General features: G+C 41.1%; 2 protein-coding genes and 1 pseudogene across 3 annotated transcripts in view; 2 read left to right on the top strand and 1 right to left on the bottom strand.

Annotated features, from left to right (window-relative positions):
- PTGER3 (prostaglandin E receptor 3) overlaps positions 1-23,760 on the top strand; it is a 104,494-nt gene that overhangs the window by 76,878 nt on the left and 3,856 nt on the right. The window contains exon 4 of one of the 2 annotated variants that reach the window (XM_006098880.3): positions 232-2,207. The exons of the other annotated variant lie outside the window; for it this stretch is intronic. Within the exon in view, the coding sequence (XP_006098942.1) occupies positions 232-238 (7 nt within the window). The 3' untranslated portion in view covers positions 239-2,207. Of the gene's footprint in view, positions 1-231; positions 2,208-23,760 lie in introns of those variants that run through there. 2 annotated transcript variants of the gene reach the window in all.
- LOC102416902 (soluble scavenger receptor cysteine-rich domain-containing protein SSC5D-like) lies at positions 10,393-10,825 on the bottom strand. Its single transcript, XM_006098882.3, has one exon. The coding sequence runs from the start codon at positions 10,713-10,715 to the stop codon at positions 10,440-10,442; it is 276 nt and encodes a 91-aa protein (XP_006098944.3). The 5' UTR covers positions 10,716-10,825; the 3' UTR covers positions 10,393-10,439.
- Positions 20,310-23,760, top strand: part of LOC102418593 — a 4,616-nt pseudogene continuing 1,165 nt past the window's right edge.

Below are 23,760 nucleotides of genomic sequence, written 5' to 3'. Positions count from 1 at the left end.
TAAATGTTTGATCAAATATAGCAGGCTAAATTTTAAGTTGATAATTTTGTATGGCCCATGAATGATGTTATAAATATCTCAATGGCCCTCAAAGAAAAAAAGGTTCCCCACCCCTGCCTCATACCATAAAAATAAAAATAAAAATAAATAAATAAATAAATAAATAAATAAATAAATAAATAAACAAACCCTGTTTATGCTTATTACATCTTTCTCTCTCTATTCTAACAGATCATGAAAGAACAAAGATGGACTTTTTCTTACAATTCCTGCTTCCCCAAATTTGTGTTTTTCTTCCCACCTGAGGAGAATTTTATATTTTGATTTGGATTGTTTCTTAATTTTCATCTTTTTTTACTTTAATTTTTTTTCTTGTCAGTAATACCCACTGAGAATAGGTTTATTCCTGCCTCTGAGCGTTAAATTGACTTCTTGAGCTGGATTTTGAATATGTCTTTAAGAAATTGGGCAGGGTTACATAGATGATGATTGGCGAAAAAGTGAAAAAAAAAAACAAACCATCTTCCAGGAGTTTGTTCCCAATTTCAAACCTTTAACTGAATTTCGACCCATGTAAACACCTTTACATTTTGTGGTTGTTTTGGTTTTACAATATGAGTTTGAAAAATCAGTATACACTTTTGACAATGTAAAATCAACATATTGAGGGCAGAATTCAATTAGTAGGACATAAATTAAATGAGATAGAAAAGTATGTTAATTGAAGGCAGGACTATACTATGACAAAAGTTATTTATGCAAAATGTGTGACTAATGTTTTGGAGTTATGTCCTTCTGGGTTAAGCTTGGAACTCAAAGTCCCTACGTCAATATTCTGGTTATCTGCCACTTAGTGACTCTGGAATCAATTTAATTCTCATTTCTCTGTCTTTGAAGACTAAAAGGCATGATGAAGGGCTCTCTTGAAGTGTCATAGAAAACAATAATGAGGCTAGATGATTAACCATCGAGTAAAAGCAATAGACATCCAAGCACAGCCTTCAGTTCACCACTATTAATTCAGGATTTCTTAAAATTTATTCTCTAATAGCATAAAAAGGGCAATATTAATAAGTAACACAGTTATCACATATCAAAATTTGTGACTTTTTATGAAAGGAAAAAACCCATTTTATCTGAACTATAGAATTTTAAAAAATACTTTGCATCATATAATATGATCTTACCTTCCTATAAGTTCAACCAGTCTTTTTATCTCTTGTCTTCCCTGTCCTCTCTTCCTCCTTTCCTTTCCTCTTCTCTTTAATTTAATTTATTGTGTCTCTTCTTTAGGAACTGTGCTAAGTAAGGGCCATGCTGTCACCTACAAGAACATTTGGGGAAGAGATGATAATATAGTATCAGGAGTCATGGGAGCTTATACTATGACTCCATCGTCATTTCTGCCAACTAAATTAAGCCAAAAATAGTTGAGTCATTTCTCTTAAATAGTTGAACCAGCTGTGAATTAGTTATAAACTGCAATTATTTTCATTCAAACCTGTATTTGAAATGACTTTATATAACTATCACAAATCAGATGATGTACACAATCCCTTGATTCAGATTTAACTCAACACATTTTATTGATCAAGTGGAATTATCCAATAATAAGAAGGCCCATGCTTCTGTTACATCTATCTGTCCATCATTTATCTTTGTGGCTGTCTAGCTGTCATCTATTTATTATTTTATTTTTACAAAAAAGGGTAAAGTTTACAGAGGGCTTGTCCAATGTTGCATGACTAATATAGGAAATCAAATCCAAGCTCAAGTATTTTGATTCCAGGTTGTCCCAATAGCCCAGCAAGATGTGAGATTTGCTACAATGACATTCTATTTATAAGACAATGTGATGTAGTAACATAAGCATGGGTTTTTGGAATCAAACTTGGATTTAAATCTAGCTGTTCCACTCACTAGCTCTGTGACCTTGAGAAAGTTAATTAACCTCATGCAGTCTCAGTGACTTAATCTATAAACCAAAGCTAATAGTACCTGTGAGGTTACTGTGATAATGTATGTAAAGTGGGTGTAACACAAAAGGTACTCTGTAAGAGCTAACTGTGATTAATTCTTTATCCAGACTTATCTCCAACTATATGATATGAGTTCTCAATTTCAACTATAAACTGGCTTCTTTACTGTGTGGGTTTAAATGTCATGAACAGAATAAACTTCAGATCCCTGGCTCTTATTCTTGTTTATAATACCTCATGATTATTTTTGCCCATGCAAAACCTACTCGTCTCTCACATGTTCAAATCTCACCTTGACCTTCAGCCTTGAATAATTTGAGTATCTCTGTTCTCCTCTTACCTCTATCCACGACTCTGAAGTCATATAGTGCTCATTTTGAAGAGTATTGTGTTATTCCGTAAATATTTTCACTATGTATGTCTTTTTCCTGTGGCAAAATTGTATTTAGTGATGGTCAGGACTCTTTAATCAGATTTTCTTTATAGCTTTCTTAGCACTAGTGCAGTACTTGACACCAAGAAAGATGCTATTTATTTGGTAAATTCTCAAAAAAGGAACAACGTATGTACAAGATCAGCCGTTGAAAATTTCATCAAATGTGATATAAAGCCCTTTGTTTCCATGTTTCCAACTTGGGAATTTCCATATTAAACTTTCTTGATTTAAGAACGCTACATACAGGCAGAATAATCACAGGCAGATTGAAATAATGTTTATTGAGACTCTATATGTGAAAGTAATCAAGTAACAAAATGATTGGAAACATTTGAAAAAGAGTGACTGACTATTTGGTAAAGATATTTCTGAATTAGGAATGATCTTTGTCCAATAAGTTTGAAACCTGATATAGAGACAGCATATGTCAGTATAAAATAGTTTCAATACTTTTTAATCCACAGAAAAATATCCATTTCATACTAATTCACCCAAAATAATAAGCTCTATAACATCAAATATTCTGAATCATGATTCAGTAACACAATTATTTTTTAACAAATGCTCTCATCTTTATTTTCTTTATTGTCTTCAGTAAACACAGATCCTCATAACTATATAATACGTTATAGTGAGGATAGAATTAAACCTCAAAATGAGATAAATTTCTTAGGAACTCTTTAAAAAATTACATGTGAGAAATGGTGCTTGATCTAAGTTTTATTGTAGTTCTAGTAATTACTGTAAAGCTCTATGGGATCCATATGTAAAACAAATATGCGGTATTAAGATGCTTTATAAGTGGACTGTACAGACCTGGCTCTTGACTACATATAATATATAGGGGTAATTTTGACGTATGACTTCTACATTGGAAGAAATGAACTACTGCCTACTCCCACCTCCACCTTATTGCAGAATCAGTGCTTTAATTCAGCACCACTGCAGCCCAGTGTGAAACAAAACAAACAAATCCCAGCTGTGCTGCTCCCAAGAGAGGTTTTGCCAGAGTAATATGCAGAGGCATGCCAAGCCATGCCAAGATCTTAGACCCAGAGAGAGATCAAACAAAAACAGGAAAAGTTAGGGTTAGAAGATTGAGCTTCCATCAGAAGTTATATTTTGTCCAAATTCTCTCAAAGAAGGAAGAGAAAATTAATCATTATCTTTTATATGTAAACTAGAGGCCCAGTGCATGAGATTCATGCACAGGGGGGTGGGGGTCACCTCAGCCCAGCCTGCACCCTCTCCAATCCGGGACCCCTCGGGGGATGTCCGACTGCCGGGCTGGCAGGGGGGAAGTTGGGGCGTCGGACATCCCTCTCACAATTGGCAGTCGGACATCCCTCTCACAATCCAGGACTGCTGGGTCCTAACTGCTCACCTGTCTGCCTGCCTGATCACCCCTAATTGCCCCCCCTGCCAGCCTGGTCGCCCCTCACTGCCCCCCCTGCCAGCCTGTTCACCCCCAACTACCCCCCCCTGGCCAGCCTGGTTGCTCCCAACTGCTCCCCCCACCGACCTGGTCACCCTCACTGCCCCCCTGCTGACCTGGTCACACCCAACTGCCGCCCGGCCAGCCTGGTTGCCCCCAACTTCCCCTGCTGCCAGCCTGGTTGCTCCCAACTGCCCCCCTCTGCTAGCCTGGTTGCCCCCAACTGCCCCCCCTGCTGGCCTGTTCACCCCCAACTACCCCCCTGCTGGCCTGGTCACCCCCAACTGCCCCCCCCCCCCCCGCCAGCCTGGGCTCCCCAAGCAGCCTGCTGTTCAGTCATTGGTCGTCCCTCACTAATCCCCCTGCCGGCCTTGTTGCCCCACGCAGCCTGCTGTTCAGTCGTCTGTCTGGTTCTTTTGGTCGTGATGGCCCCTTGCTTTTTATATATTAGGACCAGAGGCTCAATGCACGAAATTCATGCAAGGGGCTTGGCCCTCACACTCCCAGCTGCCACCACCCTCTGCAGAGCACCCCCTCCCCCATTGATCGCCCTGCAGAGGGTGGGACAACCCTGGCCTCATGGCCCCGTAGCCCTGCTCCTTGCCCACTGGTTGTTCTGGAAGGTCGTTCCAGAGGGTTGTTCTGCCATCTGGTCTAATTAGCATATTAGTTCTTTATTATATAGGATATGTATATGTGTCTTATAGTTAATAAGTGGACTTTGGTCTGTAAAATATTTAAAAATTTAGACGAAGTTGAATGTATCCACAGTTTTACTGTCTATAAGAATGACTTTTAAAAATTAAATAAATGATGAAATCCAGGTTATAAGGAACCATATATACTACTTAAGGGAACAAAATTTATCAACATCCTCAGTAGTTGGAAGCACATTCCAAAGGGATCTGTTATTAAGATGATTGTAATTATCGAGGTACCTTAAAGAGCTGTAAAAAATATACCTTGGTTGATATACTTTCAGGTACTATGAATACTAAAATATTTAATTGCTCGTTTAAAACATTGTGCTCATATTTTCCATTAATTCAGGCTTTTTACTGAATTTTTTTGTCAATTCAAATGATCTCTAGGCTCATCCCATGGATAAACGCGTTTTCCATTTCATTTTTGTCCTAAGGCTTTCTTTTGTTTTTATTATCTGAAATGCTTTTTTATATAAAAATGATTTGTACAATGTGTATTTTAAGAGCTTTGTCATCATTGTTTTTTAATACTTAACCATATTGTAAGCTCCTTGTGGGCAGGACCCATGCTTTGTATATATCTTGTACCCGTAGAGTCCAGCACAGTGCTAAGCACATAGAAAGTGCTCAATAAAAACTTGATGGAAAGTGCAAGTGACCTGACTGCAGTCTCCATACGTGCTGTGTAAGACGACTAGGCGGATACACTATAAGTAAGGGTCAAGAGTTGGCTTTCTATTTATTTCTCCTCTTTGATGTTGTGCCATTTTGGTCAGCCTTTAAATTTGAGCATATAAGAGAGTCTTCTTAGACTTCTTGAAGAAAACAACTGTAAATATCTGTTGATTATGGGATGATTGCTCTTAGAAAAAAAATAAAAGAGATAAATATATTCCTGTGTATAAAATAACGTGTCTTTTAGTCAATGATGTCATTTCTTATCTTGGCATGGGAGCTGAATTTCAACCTTCCACCCACAGGTGTATGTAGCAGACAAAACTGAGAAAGAATGTCACAGGCCACTGAGAGTGACCTTGAAAATTTCTATATTTAATCTCACTTAGCCTCCGTGTCCTTATTTATAAAAGAGAGTGAAGCCTACCTTATAGATTTGCTGCAAAGGATAAAGATGACATGCATGATGCTATTATTTTAAAACCACTATAAGTTCCCTGAGGTAAAATATGATCCCAAAAAAAAGTCATTTACAGAACGCCTCAATTATAAGTGGTTGGAATTTGGATCTGAGAGACAGGAATTATGTGTATGCCAAAGCAGCACATGGTATAAGAGCCCCAAGCAGTTTTACTACCAGTTCTTTGCAAATCTCCAACTATCCTTTAAAGGGTTAACTTGCATTATTATCAGCCAGCTGCTGAACCAATGGGATTTCCTCTGCAGGTGCCAGCAAGACTATTTCTGCCAAAATATGAGGTGATTTTGAAATAAAACTTCCTAGAGCATAACCTACATGCAAGAGCTTGCAAAGTTAAAGAGGAAAAAGCCTGAGGTTAGAGCCTCCATTAATATTCAGAGCAGGAAGTGGGCTGAGATAAGAAAGAGCTGAAAAGAAGGAGAGCTGCCAGTGAAGGCTAGGTCATCTGAGCCTGTTTCAGGATGGTCTCTGGACTGAGTTGGATGACTGGGACCAGTTGGTATTAAGACTGTTTCCCAGAGAACCTGTTCATGAAATGAAGAGTGGGGTTTTTTGGTCGGTATAGGGCCAGCATATTAGGGTTACAGAACCCAAGGGTTGTGCTACTCTTAACTTATCACACAACTATACCATATTGCAAAACCTACCAGTTGGTAAGTGGGAAAATGACAGATGCTAAAATGAAACTCATGGAGATTTGATGCAGCATTTCCCAAACTTGCCTAATCATATTAATCACACAACGTTTGTAAAAATAGAAAATCCTGGTATTTTCCCTGGAGGTCATGAGCCAGAAAAAATCTGGCAGGGAACCTGGGATTTTGTATTTCTTTTTTTTAAAATATTTTAATGATTTTTTACAGAGAGGAAGGGAGAGAGATAGAAAGTTAGAAACATCTATGAGAAACATCGATCAGCTGCCTCCTGCACGCCCCCTACTGGGGATGTGCCTGCAACCAAGGTACATGCCCTTGACCAGAATCGAACCTGGGACCCTTCAGTCCGCAGGCTGACGCTCTATCCACTGACCTAAACCGGCTAGGGCGGGATATTGTATTTCTTAAAAACAAGTTCCTGCCAGGTGATTTGTTTCATCAGGGAGGCTTGACAACATTTATGTAGTGTAGTGGTTCTCAAAGTATCATGCCTGGACTGGCAACATTAGCATCACTTAGGAATAATTTTCAATAGGCAGAAATGCAAAATCTTTGGTCCCACTCTGGACCTTACTGAATCAGAAACCCTGGAGCTGGAGCCCAGGAATCTATGTTTTAGATACTCTCCTGGTAATGCACACAAGAGCTTGAAAACTACATTTGTCAAATGTGGCCCAGAGAGCTGGAAGTTGGGAGTGTAGCTGCAGTGGAGGAAGTTCACCTAGTTCAGCGGTTCTCAAGCTGTGGGTCGTGACCCCTTTGGGGCTCAAACGACCCTTTCACAGGGGTCGCCTAAGACAATCGTAAAACACATATATAATTACATATTGTTTTTGTGATTAGTCACTATGCTTTAATTATGTTCAATTTGTAACAATGAAATTGGGGGTCACCACAACATGAGGAACTGTATTAAAGGGTCGTGGCATTAGGAAGGTTGAGAACCACTGATCTAGTTCCTATTCTCCTAGAACTAGAAAAGACATCACTCAATCCAGTAGCTGACTGCTGTTCTTCCCCTGACATCACTACCTCCATTTCTATTTTCTAAGGAGTAGCTTGAATTTGTGGGTCCCATTTTGTTTCCCAACTTAGCAGAATCCTAGCTTCTAGAGGTTCACAATCTTTGGCATTCATTGGCTTGTTAGGCAAGTCACATCATCCCACATAGTATTCTCTCCTGTCCAAATGTCCCCTTTTTATAAGAACACCAGTCATGCTGGTTTAGGGGCCCACTCAACTCTAGTATGACCTCATCTTAATTGATTGCATCTGCAAAGACCCTGTTTTCAAAAGTTACAATGTGTGGTCCTGGGGGTTAGGAATTCAACATATTAATTTGGTTTGGGCTGAGGAACACAATTCAATCCATTACAGAAAGGTTGGTTGATCTAGGGAGGAAGCCAAACCTAAACTCCAAAATCATAAGATCTAACATGATATAGCTTCTGGAATTTAACAGGTTTATGGACTGAATAAAAAATCTCAGTGATGCACACAACCCTTGGCTCCAATTAAGAAAGATAACTCGAAAGTGGTCAGATTCCCAGTGCTGAAATAGCTGCAAGTTTTTCCTACAAATAAATAAACAAACAGTACACATTTCATAAAGCAAGTGGTGGGGACGATAATCAAATTTGATGAAAACCAAATTGCTCTATTTATGTTGGGCAAGAGGTTTTAGGAATTCTTACACTTCCATTATGAACACAGGTTGATTTTACTGCTTTGAACACTCAGATTTCTTTTCTGGTAGTTTTTAAATCTCAGCAATAAACTCATCTAATGGGTGAAATCTGAAGGGACCCAGATGCTACCCATTTGAAAAAGGATGATTAAGGATGTTTAAAGTTATTTGAACAAGAGGGCATTCACACAGGTATGTGATGGTACTCCTGAACACAGATGGAAGTGGTGGTCCAGTTATTGCCTTCTTAAGTCAGGCTTGCTTATTTGGGACTTTTATTTACAACTAGAGGCCCAGTTCACAAAAATTTGTGCACTGGAAGGGGGGGTCCCTCAGCCCAGCTTGCCCCTATCACATACTGGGAGCCCTAGGGGATGTCCTACTACCTGCTCCCTGCTCCCCTTGGGGAGCGGGCCTAAGCCGCAGTCTGGCCTCCCTTTGTGGGAGGTGACCAGGCTGATCAGGGAAGGCACCAGCCCCATCACCCCGCTGTTGCAGCCACTGCCAGTCACCGCAGCCACCAAGGTGTTTTCATCAACACGGACTCCAGTCCCTTTACCACGAAAAAATGACAACTTTCTTTAGGCATTTTCAAGAAGTGTCTTTCATAGGATATGACATTAGTTTCTTTCTTTCTTTCTTTCTTTCTTTCTTTCTTTCTTTCTTTCTTTCTTTCTTTCTTTCTTTCTTTCTCTTTCTTTCTTTCTTTTTTTATCCTCACCTGAGGATATGTTTCCATTGATTTTTAGAGAATGTGGAAGAGAAAGGGAAAGACAGAGAGAAACATCAAAGTGAGAGGAACACTTTGATTGGTTGCTTCCTGCATGAGCCCTGACCTGGACCCAGGCCAGGGAGGAGCCTGCAACCTAGGTACATGCCCTTAGTCAGAATTGAACCCAGACCCAGTAGTGGGCATTATCCACTGAGCAAAAACGGCTAGGACAGGATATGACATTTCTTAACCCTCCAGCAGCGGACCTTCCTTTTTTTCTCCAGGAGTGTGGTGAAAAACCCTAGATCACCTATTTGGATTCTTATTATCCAAGTTACTAAGAATATTACCAGTGGCATACAGGGAGCTAAGCCAATGAGCAGTCAGAAAAGGTGTTTCCTCTGTAGTTCACACCAATTGCTGGCTTGGCCCCTGCCCAGGCCTAACGCGTCTGGCCTAGTCATTAGCCCTGGGCAGGGGACCTCCAGCTCCCTCAATCATTGGCTCAGCCCCTGCTCCCCATGATCGCTGGCTCTGCCCCTGCTCCCCACTATCGCCAGCTCCCTCCCTGCTCCCCACAATCACTGGCTCTGCCCCTGCACAGGCCTAACGCCTCTGGCCAAGGCCTTAGGCCTGGGCAAGGGACCCCCAGCTCCCACCATCACCAGCTCCATCCCTGCTACCCCCGATTGTTGGAACCACCCCTGCCCAGACCTAACGCCTCTGGCCGGGGCATTAGGCCTGGGTAGGGGACCCTCAGCTCTCCGCGATCTCCCACTCCGCCCCTGCCCAGGCCTAATACCATGGGAAGGGACCCCCTGCTCCCCACAATCGCAGGCTCCTCCCCTGCCCAGGCCTAACGCCACTGGCAAAGGCATTAGGCCTGGGCAGGAGACCCCCAGCTCTCCGCCATTGCCAGCTCCACCGCTGCCCAGGCCTAATGCCTCTGGCCAAGGTGTTAGGCCTGGGCAGAGGACCAACAGCCCCCCGCGATTGCCGGCTCCGCCCCTGCCCAGGCTTAATGCCTCTGACCAAGGCATTAGGCCTGGGTAGAGGACCCACAGCTACTATCATCAGCGGCTACGCCTCTGCTCCCCACTATCACAGCTCCGCCCATGTTCAGGCCTAAGTGCGTCTGACCGAGGCATCAGGCTTGGGCAGGGGACCTCTCAGCTCTGATTGCAGGCTCTGATAGCCGCTGGGCGCCTACGTATGCAAATTAACCGCCATATTTGTTGGCGGTTAATTTGCATATTGTACTGATTAGCAATGGGAGATGTAGTGAAGGTACGGTCAATTACCCTTTTTGTCTATTATTAGATAGGATGTTGTGCCTATATAAAGACAAATTTACAAAAGAGCATAAGAATACCATAAGTTGGGGAACCAAATATACAAAAGGCATAAGAATCTGCTTTATCTGCTAATAAAAGTATCATCTTGGGTTTCAGGTCAACTGCCTCTCATAGTCCCTCTGATGTCCAGTCCAGTGAATGAAATCCTCTTGATTGTGTGTTACTTGGGTGCAGGAATCAGAGAAAAATGTGAATACATATGGTGTAATTCCAGTTTGTGCTTTGGTGGCTTCCAAATTAAAATTTTTTTTTTAATTTCATACTTTGGTTTTCCTTTTTTGGTTGGGAGTGTCTCACACCCCTCAAGTCCCAGAGAGGGTCACACGTCTCCCTGGAGAGGCCTCTCTTCCTCCTCTGGGTTGGTGGTGGTTGGGGCAGGTGTGCTGGGGGGCCAGGCGACCTCTGCCAGTCTCTTCACAATCTCACTCAGCTGCCCCAGGCCCTGGGCAGCCTCCACCAGCTGGGTCAGCCCCATTCCCAGGGCTTGGCGCTCCCGCTGGTCCTGCTCCAGGGCCTGGGTCAGCCTCTGCAGCTGGCTGCCCACGTCCCTCACGGCAGCCACCAGCTCCAGCAGGGCAGGTGGCTCGCAAGCCATGACCCTGACAGGTGGCACCAGGGCCACACAGGGGCCAAGGGGGCCTGGGCTCTGGCTGGGGATTGGTCCCGGGGTGAGATTGTCAGGAGGAGGTTGATCTAAGGGGTGGGCCATGGAGGGCAGGCAGAAGTCCGGGCTCACAGTGGGGTCAAGGGCTCACACAGAACATTGTTCAGTGTTTGTTTCTCGTGCATATATTGTTGATCTGATCCTGACTTCTAGGTTGTGCTAGTAAAATTCCATTGACTACTTTTTCATTTCATCACTCTATTTAAAGACTCCTCCCATACTTTATATAAAAAACACACACACACAATGGTTGAAAAGCCATGTACTTATGTTTCTAGGAAGTGATGCAATTGTTTTTGGAAAAATAGTGAACGTTTCAACATATTTCTAAAGTTATTTTTGTATCAACACTCTTGCTGCATTTTCACAGTCACGGTGGGAGATTTTGCCAGCACCCAGTTATTTATTACTCATCTGGTACACAGTTGAACAAATCAATTTCTAGAAATTGTTTCACAATGAAACCTAAATGTAAATGCCTATAATTACTTAGGGTATATCTCTATATGCTAATAATTATAGGAATTAGAGGGACTGCATTGATATGATCCATTTGATAACACTATGTACTTAATAATTTTAATTTTACATTCCAGACTCTGCAACTATATAAAAAATGAACCCTCTCCCATGAGGGAGATATCTGCCAAAACTAGTAGAGGTCCTACTAGTTCTCAGGTGAGGATGAAAATGGCTACCTGACAAGGCATAAGCAGCAAAAGTTCAGCTAAGACCAATCCTAGACTAAGTATGAGGAAATTCTTTTGTCCCTTTGGTTTACATTAGATATATGGTTAGTTGTTCAAAGAACAAAAGTACAATTCCATTAGTGATGAGATTAGTGGTCCTAAAATATGTTTCTGTAATAATTCTACCCATGAATAAATGACAAAATCAAATAGGGCTAAAACTCTTTCAAGCAGGAGGTTCTGCTTTGGGAATAAATGACCAATTTCTAGTGATGTTATAAGAAGTGTTATAAAAAGTTTTTCCATCTCTTCTATACAAGGTGGGCAAAAGTAGGTTTGCAGTTGTTGATATGGAAAATAATAAATAAATAAATAGCAATACAAGACTAAACTCTTGTTCTGCAAATTCACAACTTGTAAACTTACTGTTGCCCCACCTTGTACTTACTGAGAAAAAGGACAAGGACAGAATAACTCCAAGACCTCCCAATCTCTGCTGCTAGAACACCATCAGGTCATTCAGAGAAAGGTAAGTATCTCTACCTGATTTTAGAATTGTTTTTCTTAATAGGAATTTTTCTTTCCCTTCCTTTCTTCCTTCATTCCCTCCTTGCCTCCCTCCCTCCTTTCTTCTCTGTTTCTCTTTCCTCCTCTTGATTGTGTGTTACTTGGGTGCAGGAATCAGAGAAAAATGTGAATACATATGGTGCAAAGGGGAAAGAGAAGTGACATTTTTAAAAATTGACAAAGAGTGTCTACAATATTTAAACATATGCATTATGTTGGTGCTTTAGTCCTTTCACTTAAATCCTGTTAGAATGCAGCTATTTTCATGAGTGAGACATGCTTTCCTGGGAGCGGCTGTGACAGAGGAGTGGGGAGAGGAGGGACAGCGTCAGGTACACTTAGGGACGGGCAGCTCTGCCCGGGTCGAGGAAGAAGTGTGCAGGGAGAGAAGAAAAGGGAAGTGAGAAGGGATCAATGACAATTTTTTTCTCATTTCTGTAGTCTCTTCAGATTCCATTCTGCCTCATAGCATATCCTACCAGTGGTTCTCAACCTTCTGGCCCTTTAAATATAGTTCCTCATGTTGTGACCCAACCATAAAATTATTTTCGTTGCTACTTCATAACTGTAATGTTGCTACTGTTATGAATCATAATGTAAATATCTGATATGCAGGATGGTTTTAGGTGACCCCTGTGAAAGGGTCATTCCACCGCCAAGGGGGTCTCGACCCACAGGTTGAGAATCGCTGTCTAGACTTTTAGTATATTTATCGTTATCCATCACAAAACCACCTATTCTCATTGAACATCATCTATCGTTTGGCATTCTGTTCAGCACTTGGCATACTACATTGTTATATCAAACTCTGCTATTGTCTCCTTTACAGCTGAACAAAAGAAGGCTGAGAGAGGGAGTAAGGTGCGAAGAATGATTAAAACCAGGTCCACTTGTATCACACCTCCTCCCTTTCTGATGATCATGCTTCTTTAAGACCAGGTTGTACAGCAGTCAGGAGCAGGAGGCAGGGGGCAGGGGGAGTTGTCCAGCAGCTCCTAGATACTTCTAGAACAAGTGGTGTGCCTTCCCAATCACAGAGCGTGAGGAAGTACAATCCTGCCATGAGCCAAGAAAAAGGAGACATGGAAGCCCTGGCGAGCCTCACTAGCATACACCCCAGAGTCTCAACAGTAAACAGAATGAAAGGGAAGAAATTAACTACAGAAGTTCTGAGTTTAGAAAGGGCAGGGTAATTTCCAGCTCAGCTTTTGACTCCAACCCTTTTCCATGTGTTGGTTTACTTGGCGAGGTGGAAGATTCCTAGCCCTGGGGCCACTTTAAATATGGGCAGGTCCAGGCATAATTTTAGCAAAGCTGACAAAGCAGGTTGGTCACTCAAGTAACCCAGTTGAGATTTATGGTAAGAGCAGCGTATGGTTCAGAGTTGCTACAGACTCCTGCATTAGCCAATGCAAACTTTTTCATTGCTGGTGATAACACAGCACTTTTCTGGAAGAAATGCAAAAGCGTGTTGACATTTTGGACAGAAGAAATGTATCTGGAGAGCTTTTCGGATTGGGTGCCTCTTTCAGATGAAATGAAGCTAGGAATTTACGAAATGAAAATCAATAAGCTGTCCTGGTTAATAAAGCAAATTATAATTCAAAATCATTAGACTGCCAAAAGCTTTCACTTTTAGAACTCTATAAAACCAACATTGATTTTGAATTAATAAAGCCAGGGAGTGTGATGCAGTGGACAGGGATTGAGGAAGGCAGCATTCACAACCCATCAGGAAGTTACTTACTATAGGAGTTTTAGTTTATTTCCCAATTTTTAGGCTGTTTCTCAACTGTTATGCAGGCGATATTAATAAGTATATGGGCAAGTACCACCAGGAAATATAACTCTGCCTCCAATATATATTCAGTAATAGTGTTCACTTCTCTTTATCTCTAATACTCCTATTCTAAATCTGGCAAATCTCATCTCTCAGCTACACCAACAGCCTCCTAATGATCTTTCCACTTTTAATCTAGCCCCCACCCCATTCATTACTCACTAGACATAGTATCTCTCTCATCCCAGGGCCTTTGCACATGCCATCCTGCTCTTTTTCTGTTTCCTACATGGACCGCTCTATTTATTTCTTGGGTTGTCTTCCTGTGGTTACTTTCTCAAAAATAGTCTTTCTGGATCTTCCTATAGGAAGTAGTTTCCTCGTATTATTTGCTACTTCAACTCACTTGTTTCCTCCATGGTGCCTATCCTAATTTGTAATTTGTTTGTCTATTTACTTCTTTGTTTGTTGTCTATACTAGATGTGAGTTTCACAAGGGTGGAAACTGGTTTGGTCTTGTCCAGCCTTGTCTCTACCAAGCACAATGCCTGGCACATTGAAGGTGCATTTCTGTGATGAGTGAAGGGGCTGCTGTGTGGAATAAGTGAGGTAATTAGGTGCATCTTTAAGTATCCAGGTGGTGTTCAGTAATCCTTGTTATTCTTCCCTGCTCCTTTACCAGTGCTGCCCAATCAATCGCCACCTCTTTTAACCCATACATCCCCTACTGAAGGTCCCCTGGTTTGTCTCCCTGAAACCAAAATGTCGGGAGTTGAGTCCAAATTTGGTGTCTCTCAAAATTGAAGAATGAAGTCACAGACAAAAACGGTTAGCAGAACCAAAGTTTATTGAAAGCATCCATGTGAATTAAAGTTTATTAGTCCATGGGTAGAGTCCCACATGGCCATAAGTCACATGGGCACAGGGATGTGCTCCCCTGCCACAGAAACCTCAGGAACCCATTGCATGCTGGGAGAAGAGAGAGCTGAAGAGGAAGTGTGCACTTTTTAATTTAGGGGGTGGATAGAGTCGTGCTAGCTCCTGATTGGTCTTTTTAAAGAATTCTGCCTTAGCAACATCCTGGGATTGGTTTATAAGCCTTACTGCCTTTTGATTGGTTATCTGCACGCTGCCTGTCTTAGCAATATCCATACACTAGAGGCCCACCTGGATCAGGCCTAAACAGGCATTCAGACATCCCTCTCACAATCCATGACTGCTGGCTCCCAACTGCTCACCTGCCTGCCTGCCTGATCACCCCCTAACCACTCCCCTGCCAGCCTGATCAATGCCTAACTGCTCCCCTGTCAGCCCGATTGCCCCTAACTGCCCTCCCCTGCTGGCCTGGTCACCCCCAACTGCCCTCCCCTGCTGGCCATCTTTGACCACATGGGGGCGGCCATCTTGTGTGTTGGAGTGATGGTCAATTTGCATATCACCTCTTTATTAGATAGGATTTTAACACTTGGAGTGGGGGAAACGAGTTAAGTCGGCTCGCGTGAACTGCGCGTACTCCGCGGGAGCCGTCTTTAACTCGGTTCATATAGATTTGCGGTGGAGTGCGGGAAACGTGTAAACTCGGGCCGATTGTAACTGCGTATTACCAAATATTTGTTTGTAATCCACCCTTTTGGTGGATGGAACAAAACCAAAAGACAGAGCCATCTTATATTTTGGCGGGAAATTCACCCCACACCGGAGTGTTAAAGTTCATGCCCCTCATGTGCACCCTTCCTTCCCTGCCCAGTTGAGGTGCCTTAGTCACTCCATCTTGTTGTGTTCCCTGGTTTTATTTCTTCCCTCCCCTATGGTCCCAATTCCTGATTGCGTAGCTATCCTCTGTCTCTTAATTCCTGCCACATACAAATGTCTTAGAAATCTAAACTAAAAGTCAAAATATATTGAAGTACAGAGAACAGAAGAGGTTGATATATTGCTTTTTAACACGTCTGTGGTTTTGTAAACTATGTACCGACACCCTAACATGACCTTTCCTAGACCAGATTTAGGGATTTGTATGCAACTGGAAAACACTCGTTTTCTACTATCTCTTCTTATAGGTCATGCAGTATTTCTAAATTTATCCTGAGCAGTGGTGTTATAAAATTATTTGAATTTTTTTTACCACTTTCTCTTATTATTTAAAAATGAGTGAAAAATAAAAATATAAAATACATAAATCAATGATTAAAAGTCAGGATAAGAAACATTATAATTAGGGCAAAGGTGAAAGTAAGCATGAAATAGATGGTTAACATTTAGTTTTATGGTTATATTGAAAAGAATACATTTAAAAACAGCAGGAAATGCTGGAATCTATTATCAGGTATTATGTCTAAAAGTGATATGATTAAGAAATTTATATCAGTTTTAGCTCTCTGTGAAACAGAATCCCACTCTAAAATATATCTCTAGCAGATTTGACTTTCTAATGTGTTTTTATCTGATTTTGTCTGAAAGTACCCGATTGCTGATAGAACGTGCTCCTTTTTCCTCCTGAAAGTTTAACAAACCCACTCCCATAGTTTGCTTATGAGGAACTTATGACTCAATGAGGAGAAGGAATTAGTTCTACAGGCCTACCTCAATTCTTCCTGATCAGTTGCCTGAAATATTTCAGAGGCTAGGTCTACAGGCAAAAACACCAGTACTTATTTAAAAGGAACCCCTCATAAAAATGCAACTTAAAACCACAATAAGATATCACCTCACACCCATCAGAATGGCTTTTATCAATAAATCCACAAATAACAAATGTTGGCAAGGATATGGAGAAAAAGGAATCCTCGTGCACTGTTGTTGGGAATGCAGATTGGTGCAGCCATTATGGAAAACAGTATGGAGGATCCTCAAAAAATTAAAAAGGGAACTGCCTTATGACCCAGCAATTCCACCTCTGGGTATATATCTGAAGAAACCCAGAACACTAATTTGAAAGAATATATGCACTCCTATGTTTATTGCAGTGCTATTTATAATAGCAAAGCTATGGAAGCAACCCAAGTGCCCATCAATAGACAAGGCGATTTAAAAAGCCGTGGTACATGTACATAATGAAATATTACTAGGCCTTAAAAAATAAAATTTTATCATTTGCCACTGCACAGATGGACCTAGAGGTATCATGCTAAGTGAAATAAGCCAGTCAGAGAAAGACAAATACCACATGATTTCACTTATATGTGGAATCTAAAAAACAATATAAACAAATAAAACAGAAACAGACTCATAATACAGAGAACAGACTGATGGATGCCAGAGGGGAAGGTAGTTGGGGGACTGGGTGAAAAGGTGAAGGAGTTGAGAAGTAGTTACAAAATAGTCATAGGGATGTAAAGTGCAACATTGGAAATATAGTCAATAATGTAATACCTAGTAGGTTGTCAGGTGGGTATTGGAAACATCAGGGGAACACTTTGTAGAGTACATTATTGTTTAACTACTATGCTGAAAATAATATTGAATGTAAACTGGAATACACACACACACACACACATACATATACACATATATTCCCCTTATAGTTCTGGACTCATATTCATTTATAAATGGTGCTCATTTGGGGGTGGGAAATATTTACTAGTGGACAGCCAGCACTTGTAGATTAAGACACTCAAAGTATCTTCTAGTTTGTTTTCCTCTTGGTTAGTTCATTCCCCTATAGGTAAAAGGGTGTTTACTTCAGTCTGTTTCTCCTTTAAGATCAATAAATATAAAACTATGGGAGTACAACTTGTGATTCTAAAACAACTCTGCTTTAATGAATCAGTTCCAAAAGACTTTTTCTGACTCTTCTACAAGCCTGCCCTGCTTCTTAACTCTTGCCAAATTGTGCTGGAATATGCCTCTGAACTTTGACACATTTACTTTGTAGATTTGGTGTGCCTGTGGCACTGGACTTCGTAATATTGCTCTGGATTTGCACAATGTATTTGGGAGTTCTGCCATATTTCTTAGCATTTAATCCCCAACACAGCTATCTCTGTTTTTCCTTCACTATCCACTGCTCTTAAGGCAATTACCATTCTTTGCAGGAGCCTTATTTCAAGTCCTCAATAGGTATGTGACAGATGGTTACTGACAGCACTGCTCTGGAGTGTCCAGATCTTCATTATCTGTGTCACCAGCCCCTCTCTCAACAAATGACCACCTGATCAAAACAGCCCAGGTTGGAATGCATCAATGACTACACAACTCTTTAGTAAACTAAGTCTCAGTACAAATGTGCTTGACATTTTTTTCAGTTAATGAAGCATTTCATGGCTTTCCAGACTCTTTTGCAAGGCTTACAAAAATCCATCATGACCTTTAGTGTACCATTTGTCTAACTAACGTCAGCGTTCCTCTTTACCTTGAACTGTACATTTTTGTGCTTTGCTTTCTTGACTCCATTTTAAAACTTGCTATTCTTTTTGTCTGCAATATTCTCCCCTTCCCAATCAGCGTCACGAGAATGCTCTGTGTTGTGGGGCACTTTGAGAGGAGGTGCTCAATCCCTGTGGACAATTTAGAGATGTGGGTTAACTGAATGTTGCTTGACTTTTCATATCATTCAATATTGGAAAGTAATGTAGGGCACAGGGAGAATGTGAAACTGTATTTTTTACGTAGAAAATGATGAAATACCAAGCTTAAGGGAAGAGACATTAACCCGGGGGACTTAATCTGTCCAAGTGTTTTGTAAGAAGCAAACCATTTGTATCTTTATCGGTAGGCATGCATACACGCACGTAAGTGTGTGTGTGTGTGTGTGTGTGTGTGTGTGTGTGTGTAACTTCCTCCCCGTCACTAAGAACTTGTCTCGATGGCTTTACCCCACACATGAAGAGACAATGGAAGAGCTCTGTGGACAAGACACAAACTATATTTGATTCTATTCCAAGACTTAACTCTAATAATGTCTTTTAATACTAGCAGAGCCTTTGAGAGACATCCTCTAATTCATTGTTTAGTTTTCTTTGTGATCATCTAGAAGAAACATTTGGGAAGGAGAACCACCCACAACAAGATCAGGACTGTCAGAAGCAGCCCAGCTTCCATCCGGGCTCTGGTCCTTCCTTTAATTCACAGCTGGCCCCTATTTGCTTAGGAGCCTTTAAAGACAAAGCTGAATTGTAGCAAAGAATGCCAGAGAGTTGAGGTACCCTCATAGAAGAGAATTCCTAGTATTAAAATATGTTAATACTAATATGTTTGAATGGATATCACATAATGAGCTTCATTATCTTCCCCTGGTCTTCCTGTCTCCCTGTTTGGGTCCAGAGACTGAAAAAGTCTCTGCAGGAAATGTCTTTATGATAAAAATACAAGGACCTCTCCTGATACTTTTACTCAAGACTTGAGATTTGAACCTGATGCACATGTTTCAAATTGGTAAGGAAATGGACAGAAAACTTAACTTTTATAAAATACCTATAGTTGCAATATCATCCTGAAAATGCAGTAACTATAACAAAGATTTCATAAATTCCATTCAATAGATCCTAATTTGACCAAGATCAGACTATTCACCTCAATTTTTTGGCACTTGAACCGAGAACTCACAATCTTAGTTATAAAAGAATGTAGACCAACTTGAGGAATTACTGTATTTGCAATTCAGATTAAATGCCACTGATCATTTTTCCTTCTCAGTTCATGCAAGGCCAGCTTCAATAAAGCATGTTTATCTGTTTCTGCATAATTAAGAAATATCTTGTACAAAGAACGAAGTACATAAAGAATAGTCAGACACACTCACTAAACCAATTGCACATGGAGTTGTGCCAGTCTCCAGTCTCAGTGATTAGATTGTCTCTCCACTTTCTTTAAATATCACCAAAAAAATGACTGTAAATTAGTAAGTAGCTATTTTCAGATTAATGGCAACAAGTAAAGCTCAGAGGTTCCTGCTCAGTTTTGCATGACTTCCGTTACTGAACACCCCCTCCCCTGCCCCCTGCCAGCAGTGAATTGTGACCCAGGCTCTTTCTTGGGCATCACTGGAAAACTCTATGATTCCATTACTCTCACCGTGCTCTCAGCCCTGATGAAATCCATGATTGTGTTCTGTGGCATTTATGCTATGTTTTGTTTACTTGGACTTCTTTTGAACAATTTGTTTCTTAGGATTCCCAAGCACAAACAACTGGGCATCTTATCAAAACAAAGCAAACAATAGCATTGTAAGTATAAACATTGAGAACGCATATACATAGATAAATGAACAAACATATGGAGTGTAACGGTTTCTAAATATTTTAGTTGCAAGTACTCAAAAGTGATGTAAGCCATGCATGACCCCTCAGCTTTGGTGAGTCCCAGCATTGCTCAGCAATCCCAGTCTATAGCAGTATGAGAACCTGAGTGTATTGTCTGATGCAAAGGTTAACTTATTTTTCCAGACTTGAGTTCCTCTTTACTTTTAGAAGGTGAGAGAATGGAAATTTGTTGATCACAGTGCTAGATATATTCACCATCCACATACGATATCATGTTTAATTCCCAACCATGACCCGGAGAATAGAAATTCTTATTCCTGTCATTACCAATGAGAAAACCAAGTCCCAAAGCAGGTAACTGGCTTTCCCAAGAACACACTGCTGAGGCTGGGATTCAAACCCGGGTCTGGGACTCTTGACCTTTATTTCTTTTCTAATTTACCAGGCTACTTCAGGTCACCGAAAACCTTCCTATGTAGTTACACCTGGAATAATATAAACCTGCTCAAGGACATGCAGGGGTAAATCAACAAGTGAAAGTGAAGCGTAGCTAAACCTGGAACATCAGACCTGTGACCATGCACACCTGATTCCAAGGACAAAAACAGTCTGAAGCCCAGCCAAATGCACTGGAGGTCAGGCCTGGGTCACCGTCCCATTGGAAACAGAAATGTCAACGGGAAAACTAAAGCAGAAGTCCACGTGTGCGGACAGGGCCAGTTGGATGGACTGTTTGAAAAAGCTCGCTGGCACCCTGGGCCTAGCAGACATGTGGCTTTACCTCAACAGAGTAAGTCCAGACCCCGCACACTGACTGTGGCTGCGTGCTTATTATCGTAGGGCGTCTTGTGTGCATCCGCACAGTAAGCCTCACGCGGCCCTGAGGAAGAATGACTGTGTGCCACAGTTCCGCATGGTGGTAAAGAGCTTGGACTCCAGGCCAAACTGCCTGGGCTGACTGCGGGCTCCCATTAGCCCTGTCACCCTCTATCTCGGGAAATTTACTTTCTCTATGACCAAGTTGATTTGTAAACTGGAAATGATAACAATCTTTGGGGGCTGTTATAAGAGTCTGAAGAGTTTCAAACAGTGCCTGGATCAGAGTAACTGCTAGGCAAGTGTTTGGTAAATAAAGGAGACTGAGCCACTTGCACGAATTCATTAAAGGAATACACGAAGCTGAGACTCAAGTACAGATGGCATGAGCCCAGAGCCCACGCTCGCAGCCCAGTTTAGAGGGTGTATGGATCGGTACCATCAGACAGAGGTGTCTGATTCTGCACGTGAGAGACCTCAGAAACTTCATCTCCAAGGGGACCAGAGAAAGCAGATATCAACATGATCCCAGGATTCCTTTTTTTTTCTCTCTCATCCATCTTGGCTACTATCTCGATGGAAATCATGACATATTTGAAACTCATTTCAGAATCTCCTTTGCCCAAGACCCTTTCCAGAGTCCGCTGGGCACTTGTAATCTTTGACTTTGTATCCACTTCTGAATTCATCTCCATCCAAGTTTAATAATACTTAGCACTCTCTGCCTTCTGAGGAATCAATAATGGTGGACTCTAGCCAGAGTTTTTAAGTCAGAATATAAAGAATCCTGTTGAGTTTGTCTGCACCAGTAATCCCTTCTCCATGATAAGAAACATGCCTTACACTCACATCATGAAATGAGATTTTCAAAGAGCCATTACAGGTTTTCTCCCTGAACTTCCAAAAATCAGGTATTTTAAGAAATAAATATAGCTTTTTCTGTGAAGAAGGAATTGTTGCTTTGTGAGTTTTTTCTTCTTAACTGGGCAGGAAGCGAATAATAGCAATACATAGCTAGATCTGCTCAGTCTCACCAATATATGAGAATGTAAACTCATATTGAATGAAAAAAAACAAAACATTTTAGCTATGCCAAATCAAATCAAATTAGGCTGTCTAAGATGTGTTGTCCCATGACTTTGAGTCCTTGGAAAGCATCCCAATTTAGTCTATTAGAGTAACCTTCTCTGGATTTCATATGCATAGACACATGCCTGGTGGGCAGAGACACGGTCTGAATTTGAGAGCAGGCATTTTGGCCTAAAGGCCACATCCCACAGTTCTGAGAGCAAACTTTCTCATGTGTTACTTTTCACAAAATTGCAAACCTGTGAAAACAACAGTATGTGGAATATCTGCAGCAGGGTGTTGGGGCATTTTCTTTAATCAGCTTTTGTGACACTGTTATCAATTTCTCCAAGTTAAAAGGGTCATATTTAGTATATCTTCTAGCTCAAAAAATACAACAATTATGTAGGTGAGGGATGCAATAGGTAATGGCAAGGAAATTAAGCAAAGACTTTGAAGTCACGCACCCGGGTTTGAATATAATCTCAGTCATCAGCTAACTATGTGACTTTAGTTCAGTTATTTAAGCTCTCTAAACTTTGGGTTCTTTACTTTTAAAAGTACCTCAAATTATTGCCCAGCCAGCATGGCTCAGTGGTTGAGGGTCGACCTATGAACCAGGAGGTCACAGTTTGATTCCCCGCTTCTTCCCCTGCCCCTTGTCAGGGCACATGTCCAGGTTGTGGGCTCGATCCCCAGTATGGGATGAACAGGAGGCAGCCTTTCAATGATTCTCTCACATCATTGATGTTTCTATCTCTCTCTACCTCTCCCTTCTTCTCTGAAATCAGTATATATATATATATATATATATATATATATATATCTTAAATTTTTAAAGTAAAAGATTAAATTAGATAAAGCACCAAGTATAAAGCTAGCACTAAAATTAATGTAAGTACTTGTTAATATTACTGTGCTTACTTCACAGATGTGGAGATTTTAATTTTAATCAATAATTTGGGTAACGATCACAGTCAGAAACCATGACTAGATAGATGTTGCTTATTATATCGTGTTAAATGGGTTGGAGAAGAGTCTGGAGACATGGAGATCCATCAGGAGGCTATTACACTGATTCAGTTGGGGTGTTCTCATTACTCTGGTGCCAGGGAGATGGAGAAAGAAACACTACTTAGGATTTGGCATTTGGAGGACAAATGCTGTAACTGATTGGCTATGGCGGCAAGAAATATCAAGAACTTAAATAGTAACCATTTTCATCTAGTCCTTCTGACTGAAATCCACTGATGATGGGACACTGATGGGGAAGACTATTCTAATGAAGAGGTATAAGACTGTAAAAAGACATGTCCAAGAATGACATGCGGGGCAGCATTTGTCTTCATTCAGCATCAGCTGATATTCCTTGAGCATCTACTAGACTGCATAGAGTGCTAGGCATTTGGTGCTAGGTGTATATAATAAAACTTCACCAATTCAAAGGTATACAGAGAAATAATATCCATGCTTATCTGAACATCTTGGTTATAAATAACAAAAAGCTCACTTCAAACTAGCTTTAAAAAAAGGAACTTTTATTGATGAATTAATTAATTAAAGAGCTTTAGAAACATGGATCTTGGTGATCAAGTGATGTATGAAGAATGTGTGTTTGTTTTTTCTGCCTTTTGTTCTGCCTTCTGTACTGGTTTAACTCTCAGGAGGGTTTTCTGTTTCTGGTTGCAAAATGATCAGTAGCTGCTCCAGGCTGTCATCCTTACTAGTTAAGCGATCTCAGTGTGTGTGAGGGGGGGGGGGGGGGAGCAGGGGGGAGGGAGAAGATGCTTCAACTTCTCACAACCTCTCAATAGTTCTAGCAAATATTGCTGATGGGAGTTTGGATCACATTTCCC

Source organism: Myotis lucifugus, unplaced genomic scaffold, assembly GCF_000147115.1.
Source record: "Myotis lucifugus unplaced genomic scaffold, Myoluc2.0 scaffold_251, whole genome shotgun sequence".
Taxonomy (NCBI): Eukaryota; Metazoa; Chordata; class Mammalia; order Chiroptera; family Vespertilionidae; genus Myotis; species Myotis lucifugus.
This window is presented reverse-complemented; position numbering and strand designations above follow the sequence as displayed.